Source organism: Pseudopipra pipra, chromosome 3, assembly GCF_036250125.1.
Source record: "Pseudopipra pipra isolate bDixPip1 chromosome 3, bDixPip1.hap1, whole genome shotgun sequence".
Taxonomy (NCBI): domain Eukaryota; kingdom Metazoa; phylum Chordata; class Aves; order Passeriformes; family Pipridae; genus Pseudopipra; species Pseudopipra pipra.
In genome coordinates this window covers 35586052-35596826 of record NC_087551.1, presented here as the reverse complement: position 1 = coordinate 35596826, position 10775 = coordinate 35586052, and the positions used below count along the sequence as shown (strand labels likewise).

Here is a 10775-nt window from a genome sequence, read left to right as displayed (position 1 = left end):
TCTAGGTCCCTTCCAACCTGAACCATTCTCTGATTCCATGGTGGCTTCTCCCAACAAATGTTGCGTACACCGCCGGGCTCCAAACCCTCTCGGCCGTACCCTGAGACGCTTCTATTCGCTTATGGTATGTCACCGCCCCCGACAGGCACCACCACCGCCTCTGCCCCAGCTGCCGCAACGCGACCGAAGGTGGTTTCTCCCCCGGCCGGGGCCGGGAGCGCGGGCGGGGCGGGGCGGGGCTGAGCCCGCGGGGGCGGGCGGGGCGGTGCTGTGAGCGCTGTGATCGCGGCCGTCCCGGTGCTCCCCGTAGTGCGGCGGCTGCTCTCGCCATGGCGGCCGGCAGCGGCACGAAGGCGGCCGAGCGGCTCTACGACATGGTGGTGTTCGGCGCCTCGGGCTTCACCGGACAGTTCGTGGTGGAGGAGGTGGCGCGGGCGGCGGCGACGGCGGCCGCCGGCGAGGGTCCGCTGTGCCGCGGCCCCCTGCGCTGGGCCGTGGCCGGGCGGAGCCGCGAGAAGCTGCGGGCGGTGCTGGAGCGGGCGGCCGAGCGACTGGGTACGGGCCGCGGCCGGGCCGGGGGCGCAGCGCCGGGGCAGGGGGGCAGCGGGTCGGGCCGGAGCCGCCCGCGGGCGGGTGTGCGGGGAAGGGCTGCGGGGCGAGCCCGGCGCTGGGGCGCGGAGGTGGGGCGAGCCCCGGGCAGGGCGGTGAGGGTGGTGAGGGTGACCGCGGTCTCCGGTGCGCAGGGAAGGCGACGCTCGGGGCAGAGGTCGACGTGCTGCTGTGCGATGTGGGCGACGCGGTCTCGCTGGCCGCCATGGCGAAGCAGACCCGGGTGGTGCTGAACTGCGTGGGCCCGGTGAGTGCGGGTGCGGGCGGGGCCGCGCCGGGGCTCGGGCGGCCGCGTTCCCCGCCCCTCCTCGGGGCGCGTTGGGCCGCCCCCGGGCTACGCGGCTCCTTGAACCCGAACCCGAAGGACGGCCGCCTACTGCAGTGGCCGCAGGGTGTGCCACTGCAATGGCTGGTGGCGCGATGCGCGGACAGATCTCCTCACTCAAATACAGCGGGGTTCGGTTTAGGTCTTCCATAGGAAGCATAAGAAACTGATGGTAAAGTTGGCCCAACGTTTCAGATTGGGCCAGAGTGTTTCGAGTGGCACTAGGGTTAAAAGTAGAGCAGGAAGAGGGGCCCACAGGCTTGCTGCTGTAAGCTCTTGGCTCTTTTAAAACTTCCAGCGGCAGTATTTCCAGTACGTTCAGAGGGCATCAAAGTATGGGAGGTGGAAGTTGGGTCATGGCAATGTCTTTGAAATTAAGAGTGTTTAAGCAGAGAATATGCTGATAATAAAGCACAAAAAACATAGCGTGAGACTAGCAGCAGTATTCAGTTGGTCTTGGTGATCTGATTTTATGAGAGATCAGGTGTAGTAGCCTGTGCAGCAAACTCCATTATCAGTGGCGGAGTTCGTTATGCTGTTCCTTCTCCCCACACCCCCAAGAAATAAAAGTGCTATTACATTTTAGCCCCACTTAGCAAAATCAATAGCCACCAAATATACTTTTATTGTAGAGGTGTACATTAGATAAAGCATGTTGGGTAAGTTCTGGTGTGTGGGTTTTCTTTTGTTACGTGTGGTGTTTTTTCCTTCTATAGTATAGATTCTTTGGAGAGCCTGTGGTAGAAGCTTGTGTTGAAAATGGTGCAAGCTGCATTGACATCAGTGGAGAGCCCCAGGTATGTGACAGTAAAAACCACAACCTTACATAAAGGATCTACGAAAGGAGTGTTTATTCAGTGTGCTTCATGTTTCTGCTAATGTTTCTGAACATGAACACAAATTCTGCCTCCTCATCTACAATTACTGTAAAAGATGCAGTAAGTCTTTTAAGGTACACTACTGTGTGTTGGTTGTATAGTTTCCTTGCTTGTGAGACTAGAACCTTTTAGGTTCTCTCTGGAAATCCCAAGTCGCTGAATTCTGTTTCAAGCCTCAGTTGTGATTCTGCATGGGAATTCTATACATTTCTTTGCGCTGCTGTGAAACTTTGATACTTGACCAGGACTTATATATATATATATATCTGTCTTAAAGGTGCATGTAGGTGGTTTGAAGCATCTAGGGTGCTATAATGTGACAGTAAAGCACTGATGGCTAATACTGCATATGGCCAAGAATGGATTTCTGCTTAAAATACTTGTTCTGATTGTGTTTTAGTTCCTGGAGGGAATGTACCTGAAATACAACGAAAAAGCTGCGGAAAAGGGGGTATATGTCGTTGGAAGCTGTGGCTTTGACTCCATACCAGCTGATATGGGAGTACTGTACACCAGAGACAAGTTGAAAGGTGACTTGAATAAATACATCCTTATGGTGAAAAGGAAATGCAGATTATGCTTTCAGCTGGTTTCCTAAAGCAGCAGTGCTTCTGTGGAAACTCTTTCAGTGACTCTTTTTGCCTGCCTTTATCAGGTGACCAGTTTCAACCAAATGTGGTAGAGAGTAATTTCAAAGTAAGTCGTATTCCCATATTGGAGAAGATTGGTAGAGTAGGGATTCAAGGTCATGTTGCTCACTGAGAGGACAGAACCTTCAGCTATGAGCTGTTCAGCCAGTGTGTGGACTTTTCTAGGCAAGCCTCAGCACACTGCCACTTGTGCAGAGGATCTTGTAGGGAAAAGACAGTGTGAGGGGGGATAGCTGTGGGAAAGGGTCCACAGACTGGTAGGTAATCAGGTTTCCTAAGTTTTCTTTTTCAGCTGCAATCTCTTAGAAGCTGTCATGTAAGTAGCAAGACAGTGCCATGCAGTGCCTTTTGCTTTAATAGCAGCTGAAAGAGGACAAATATATTCAAGAAAAGATATGAAAGGATTTAATTCTCTGTGAATAATACTTGATCCTGGTTTCAAATGAGGATACTCTGTTCCTCAGGTCTGACTTTCAGTTGGGAGGGCCAATAGGAGTATCCAAATGTTTTGCTTTTATGGACTATGAAAAAGACTGTTAAATGGGGTTGGTTTATATTGAAGTGTATTGTGAACTTTCAGTTGAAGAAGCCTCAAGTGGGATCTGACTGGAGGGAGAAGCAAGGCATGGAAATGAGTATCTAGTTGCTCATGGGGTTGTAATTTCATGTTTGAAACCTGTTTTGAATAAAGATGTCTTTTATATTTTCTTATTTTGACTTTATGGCATTACCACCTGTTTATCCAGTTGCTTGTTATGTGGAAATTTACCCATACAAGTAGTTTTACAGTCTCATAAGGAACTGAGCAAAGCAAAACAAAACAGAATTTGGAGGCACTGTTTTGTGCTGCTGCTCATCACAACTAAGCATTCTTTGCAAAACACAAGCTATGCTAAAATGAATGTTTTAGGATATTTTGTTTTGTTTTAGGCTACTTGTTTTTTGGGGGGGTTATGGGTTGTTTTATTTTGGTGGGGGGTTTTTTTGTAGTTCAGGTGTACCAAATTTTTAGTCCATCTTTGCTTTCACAGCCAACATCATCCTTTATTTTGAAACTTGGAGGAAATCGAAATGTGGCTCTTAATATTCCTTCCTTTTTTTACCCCAATGAATTCTTTACATTATCTCATTAACTAGGTAAGACAAATGAAAAAAATTTAATGAATGCAGGTAGTATTAGTGACCGTTACTGAAGTACTTTACACAAGAAATTTAATCCTTGCTTACTCAAATAGCTGTGCATCCTATGTTATTTGGCTTCGAGATAAAGATGTAACTCTGCCTTTTTAGCTGATAGTGTCAGTGGCCTGCTATTTGAGTCTACCAGAGCGTAGTGTGGTCTTGCAAACTAATGGCTGAATGTGCCAAGTAATATTTTCTCCTCTCTTTTGACAGGTACCTTAACTGCTGTTGAAAGTTTCCTGTCGGTAAAATCTGGGCCTGAGGTTAGTTGGTTTCTGCCTTCTTGGAACTCAGAGGTTTTTGTGATAACATCAGACTAGCCCATCAGAATAACTGTTGCTACATTAATACAGTCCAAAGAGCAAGCTGGCAGTTATTTGAGTCAAAGAACTTTATTCTTTAGGTGCTAATGAAAGTTTCCCAAGCAAACACCATTTTGTAAGGTCTGTTTTCAGAGGGTGTCTGCCTAGAGTTTGTTGTGGTAAGCTGTTTCAAGAATTATTTTGGTTTTGCAGAGGTGTGGGAAGGATTCTTACACAAGTAAAACTATAACAAGATCCATAGTGTGTTGCCAGTAATCCTAGTGTTTGTCTTTGGGTTTTTTGTTTGTTGGGGGGCAAGTTGTTTCAATATACCTAATGCATGTAATCATGATACAGGTAGGTAGTAATTGTAATAATGTGAAATATATGTAATAATTCTAATGTCATTGCTAAAACAATGCAATGACGATCCAAGCCAGTCTTGGTGCCCAGCAACCAAACATGCTATTTCTGGCTTAATCACCCATCTTATTAGATAGGGCCTAAGTCACAGTCTGTTCTTACAAACATCTGGAGGAGTGGAGGAAGCCCTTGGAATGGGAGAATAATATCCATCTATTAATGAACAGGGAATAGTAGTGAATGAGTATGTATAAATCTGTATGTTGGGTAGAAAGATGGTTTACCTATGTGTGGTGTAACTTCTAAGTGTTGGTAAGAAGAGATATCAATTATGGGAATTAACTGCAGTGGGATGGTTAGAAGAGATACAGATACGTATTAAGTATGTGGGGCCTGAGCATGTTGTGGGTCATATGGAATGAGGGATGGAGGTTGCATTGGGTGTGGCTGAGTTCATTTCCCCATAGAAGCCATCACTGTGCTGTGCTTCCTGTGGTAGCTGCGGAGGTGTTGATAACACACCAGTGTTTTGGCTACTGCTGAGCACTGCTCCCACAGCACTAAGGCTGTCTCTGCAACATTCTCCCCCTCATCCAGTAGTCTGGGGTGGGCAGGATCCTGGGAGGGGGCATAGTCAGGACAGCTGACTAAAGGGGTATTCCATGTCATGCAAGTTTGTTCAGCAATAAAAGCTAAAGGAGGAAGGGTGGGAGGCGTTTGTTACTACGACACCTGTGTTGCGCAGCAAGCACTCTGCATACTGAAGCTCTGCCTCCCGGGAAGTGGCTGGACATCACCTGCTGATGGAAAGTAGAGAAGTCTTTTGTTTTCCTTTGCTTCCATATACAGCTTTTGCTTTATTAAGTTGCCTTTGTCTTCACACACAAGGGATTTTTCTGTATTATTTTCTCCTCTCCCTATCCTAGCTAGGAAGAGAGTGATAAAGTGTCTTGGTGAGCACCTGGCATCCAGCCAAGATCATCCCACTCCACTATAATGCATGTAATCATAACACATATATTGTATTTTATTGTATTGACCTTGTATTGGCCTTTTAGCCATCAGCACTCTTGTAACAAACGTAGGTAGAGCCCTCCCCAAATCTTCATTTGCGAAGCCCAGCCATGAGTGTGATAACACATATATGTAATAATTGTAATATGTGTAATAGTTCTAGTATCATTGTTAAAATAATACATGAAACCTTTAAATACTGAGCTGTTTACCGTTTTGGGTGTGTCGCCAGGGTGTTTGTGTACACGATGGGACCTGGAAGTCAGCTGTCTATGGCCTTGCAGATGAAGACAACCTGAGGAAACTTCGAAAAAAGATAGGATATGCCCCTGTTCCAATAGTTGGTGCAAAGCTTAAAAAAAGGTATAAGTGTAAGATGTGAAACATGCTGTCTTCTAACAGTATTTATGATACAGATTGCTAACATAGTATTAAATACTGAAAGGATGCATTTAGGACTTCAATATAATATGAACACATAGATGCTCATCTAGTAGAATTGAAGATAAGTTCAGCTTTACTGATTTGTTCATATCTTAATGAAGAGAGAACATGTCTCAGCATCTACTAGGTTTCAAAGTTCACTTGTTCGAAGACTTTTAGTGACGTGGCAAACTTTTGATTTCAGAAGTGATTAGTAGAATGGGGAAAAAAAAAAGGAGAAGACTATTATATTGATTATCAAATTCATCCTTGCTACAGTGCATGGAATTTTGAGTGAGCCAGGGATAAATTTGGCATTCTTTGCTTTCACTGAAAAGAGATAATGTCATAAAAATGCTTGAGAGAAAGCTGATAATGGTAAGGCCAGTATGATCAGTTTCTTTCAGTTTGCACAAACATTGGAACATTTTTAATGACTTTATTTTTTTTCCATTTGCAGAGGATTTTTGTTTTACAATCAGGAATTCAAAGAGTACTCTATTCCATTCATGGGATCTGATGGTTCTGTTGTGAAACGGACTCAGCGTTATTTGCACACAGAGTTGCAGGAAACACCTGTAAGTTACTGTTATTTGTGTACTATGTCTTCTGGGTGCACTGGTCTGTTCCATGCTGCTTTATACTGTGGCTGATCAGCCTGCCTTTGGCTGCCAGCATGATACTTATGAGAGTGTCTTGTAGGGTTGCCCTGCTCTCTGATTTCTGGATATGTATTTGTAGGGAATGGAAACCATGAGTCACAGTCACATTTGAAAGGTTGCACTAAATGCATTAATTTCTGTTTCTGTGCCGAGGCTTTTCTTGTTGTACCAGTAGAGCTTCTAAAAGGATCATAATTTTAGTCTGCGTAGCTGTAGCTAGGTCAGCATATAGTGTAGAAATTCTCTGGTAAAGAATTCATATGGTGCTCATTTATATCTTAAGACTTTGATGCTTGGGTCTCCAGTGTGCAGAGTAAAGGCAGTGTGAAGTGATGGTGGTGGAAAAGATGTTTAATGTTTGTGTTTCATGATTTCCTGAGAGAACACCAGCACCAATAGTCTGTATAACTGCTGTGCAGAACCACATGCATCAGTTAAGAGAGTGAGATAGTGCTTTAAAAATATCCTTGGAAGCTACTAATGAGAAAGGCTTGCCATTGCTATTTCAGTTTCTCTTACAGAAAAGGATAAAGAGAAGGAAAGGAGGATCTAGGAAAGAAGGCTGAAATCAGATACCAAAAACATATCTTTCTGTAAAGCCTGCTCCCTCACCACTCTGTAGTTATATTATCTTCTCAGAATGAATGACAAAGTGAAGCATTCTTCAAAGAGTTGCTTAGAACTAAGACACTTGTTTAAGGCCCTATTTAAACTGCTATCTGTTCTATGAAACAACTGCATCTTAATTTGAGGTAGATTAATTTTTTTAAAATTGAAATTTGATGCATTTTAATGCAAAAAATTTACTGTAAATCTTATCAGTGAAAATACGTTTTTGCTTCAGGTCCAGTATGGTGCTTATGTGAATGTAGGTGGTCTTGGCTCTGTTATCAAGCTGATGTTTGCTGGCATGTTATTTCTTCTTCTGGTGAAGTTTAACTTTGGAAGAAAACTTCTGACAAAAGTAAGTTTTCAAAACACAAAATAACTCAGTGTTTGGAGATTTTTTTTTCTCTCTAGTTTACTATTGGTCTTTTTTTTGTCTTTTTTTTCCCCTCCCCTCTCATCATGTAGTACCCAGAATTTTTCTCTGCTGGACGTTTCACAAAGGAAGGACCAACCCAGAAACAGGTAACTGACTGTTTTCCATCACAGTTGTTCAATACATTTGTTATGGTAATAGTGGAATAGTAAATTAGAATCAACTGCTTAGTCTCAGAGAAATAATTTCTAAATGAATCCAAGAATATTCTGAGTTGGAAGGCACCCACTAGGATCATCAAAGTCCAACACAGGCCCTGCACAGGACAGCCCCAAGAGTCACACCGTGTGCCTGAGAGCATTGTCCAAACGCTTCTTGAACTCTGTCAGGCTTGGTGCTGTGACCACGTCCCTGGGGAGCCTGTTCCAGTGCTCAACCACCCTCTAGGTGAAGAATCTTTTTCCAACCTAAACCTCCCTTGATGCAACTTCAGGCCATTTCCTCGGGTCCTGGTCACCACAGAGAAGAGATCAGTGTCTGCCCCTCTGCTTCCCCGCATAAGAAGGCTGAAGACTGCAATGAGGTCTCCCCTCAGTCTTTTCTTCTCCAGGCTGAACAGACCAAGTGACTTCATCTGCTCCTCATACGGCTTCCCCTCTAGGCCCAAATGCACATTTTGTGTGCCTGTTCAGATAGTTATAGAATATTTACATAATCATGCCTTCTGTTATTAGACATCAGAGTATGTGTAACTCCTATGAGGAATAAATGGATAATATTGCTGGGCCTGATGTATTTACATGGGTGGCTCAGAGCACTCTATCGAAGGTGATGACTGAGGGAGACCGATTAGCAAAAACCTAGGACTGAAAGCACTGAGAGAATAAACAGACTTCAGAAAAAGAACAGTTCCAACAAAGTGGAAGCAATTAAAAATTGAGATGAGATTATACCTTTTAAGCAATAACTCAAAATAAGTGCTCTTATGTTTAAATGGATTATAGTATTTGGCAGAATTCTATATGTAAAATTTGGATACTTATATTTACTACTTGTGTTTGCCTGATATCGGTGAGTTACTGTTTTGGTGACCATGCTTGTCTTGTTCACTACAGATGGATGGAACCTCTTTTACAATGACTTTTTTTGGTGAGGGTTACAGTGAGGGGCAAGATCCCCAGAGTGGCAAACCAAATGTGAAGATCTGCACTGAAGTGAAAGGACCAGGTATGTATGTTAGTAGCAGCTGACTGCTTTTGCCTGCTCCAAAATAGGTTTATGATTCTACTGCTGTCTCTTTCACCCTTGAGAAGGACTTGCAACATGAAAAAAGTCACAGGCTTTACAGTGTATTACCTTGGATATTAGAATTCATTGACTTGGTTTTTGAAATGGCCAGTTCATTTGCATTCTTGTCATTATCTTTCCTCTGACTTTCCCTGTTCCAATTCTCATGTTTGCTGAGTGGAGCCATTGAAGGGAGAGGGCTTTAAGGATAGTTTTCAGTTGTTATAGCCTGGACTTACTACTTGTGTTTTTTCCAGTTCCCTGGGAGTGAACCTAACGAGGTCTGGTGTGGTATAATTTCTAGCTATAGCATACTTCTGTTCAGGTCATCCCTTGAGGGGAGATGACACCCTACATGGTTTGGAGAGAGCAAGAATCTACGTTCAGAAAGGAGTTAATCTACCATAGCTTCTTTAAATAACTAGAGATGTAGCTGAATTCAAGCTACACAACAAAGGTCTGAATTTAGGCACAGAATGGAGTAAGTTCTTGCTGTATTGGAGAGCCCTCTCTCACCATGATGTAGACACTCAATGACTGTGGTGTGGTTATAGGCCTATATGTGAAGCAGTATTTGTCTGGATTAGATCTTAAGGACTTCACCAGCTCCTTGGGCTGATTACTAGGTAAAAAACGCTGTTCTTAGATGGGGAAGGCCGTTTCATTGCCAAAGAGATTATTCTTCTGAATGCCGTAGAGAAGAACAAAATTACATTCTACACTTCAACACACTGTATATCATTTGGGGTTTTTGTTTTGTTTTGTTTGTCAGAGCCTGGATATGTTGCTACGCCTATTGCAATGGTTCAAGCAGCTGTATCTCTTCTGGAAGATGCACATTCTCTGCCTAAACGGTAAGTACTTTCCCATTCTGAGTAGCTTGCTCTTCCTTAAAGCTACTGTGTGCAAATGTTTCTGTTTGAAAATATGCATATCAACCCTGTGGATTTCTGTGTTACCTCACCCAACTGGCTGTGCAAGGGAGATGCTTCACCACAGGCTGATTTAAAGCCACTTGGTCTTTCCCAGTCTTTCAGTTTGAAAGAATGTAGTCATAGGCTTTTAGTCAGGCTTTTGCATCAGTGTCTATATGTTCAGTTAATGGAATGGTTTCTGTTGGGTTTGCTGGATGCAGAAATGAATCTATAATTATAACCACCTTGCCAAATTTCTTATCCACTCTGTTCTGGGACAAAGTGGCTTTTTCTTTCTTAATCATGGAAGCACATCTTTAACTTCACAAAAAGGTGTCCCTCGATCACTGTGCCACTGATGTTTTTCTCTTTTCACTAACAGGGGTGGTGTATATTCTCCGGGAGCTGCCTTCTCCAAAACAAAACTGATTGATCGCCTCAACAGACGTGGTGTTGAGTTCTCTGTTATTAGCAAGCCCGAAGTCTGAAGACAAAACATAACTATGAATTAACACCTTTACTGGGTCTAACTCCAATAAAACTCATTTGGCTGCAAAAGCCTAATCGTAAAGTAGTTTCACCGTGCAATTGTTTGCAGCAGAAACAGAAGAAAACTTGAGTTAAATGTATAATACTATTTGCTATAGTGAGAAAATCCCTAAAGGGTGGGTATTAAGTTTTAATTCACAGACATATTAAATTGGTAACTTCTTGGGTACTAGTTCTAGATTTTGAATGTTGTTCATCTAAGTTTTTCAGGTTCCTACTTAGTGGACCAGCTATAGTGTCTGCTTCACAAGTAACCATAGCCACCTCACTTCACCCGTTCTGCAACTATGTAAAGCAGGCAGGCCTGGGATAACAAGTGCCTTAGCAGATGAAACCACTAGTTACTCCTTGTGTTTGGCATGTCTTTAGTACCATTTTCAATTAATCTTTATTTAATAACTGTTCTTAGTGCAGATCTGTGTGTTAGGGTTTCTATAGTTAGGTAAGTAGTAATAAACTATTACTTTTGCACATTGTAACGATAGAGGCTTGTTCTGTTGATCATTTTGGAAGCTGTTTGACCTGATGCAATCCAGGTTCTAGGTGCATTGGCCTATTTCATACTACTTGATACTGTAACTGATGAGTCTGCTTTTTGCTGCTAGCATAATTATGACAGTGTCATGTCGGGTTAT

General features: G+C 43.3%; 1 protein-coding gene across 1 annotated transcript; it reads left to right on the top strand.

The window, feature by feature from the left end:
* The first annotated feature begins 281 nt into the window (after nucleotides 1-281).
* On the top strand, nucleotides 282-10162 carry SCCPDH (saccharopine dehydrogenase (putative)). The gene is made up of 12 exons (XM_064648635.1): nucleotides 282-555; nucleotides 744-856; nucleotides 1651-1731; nucleotides 2213-2342; nucleotides 3858-3907; nucleotides 5556-5686; nucleotides 6207-6324; nucleotides 7253-7372; nucleotides 7483-7539; nucleotides 8506-8617; nucleotides 9450-9531; nucleotides 9974-10162. Exons 1-12 carry the CDS (start codon nucleotides 330-332, stop codon nucleotides 10077-10079), a joined length of 1326 nt encoding a protein of 441 aa, XP_064504705.1. The 5' UTR covers nucleotides 282-329; the 3' UTR covers nucleotides 10080-10162.
* Nucleotides 10163-10775: the final 613 nt, after the last annotated feature.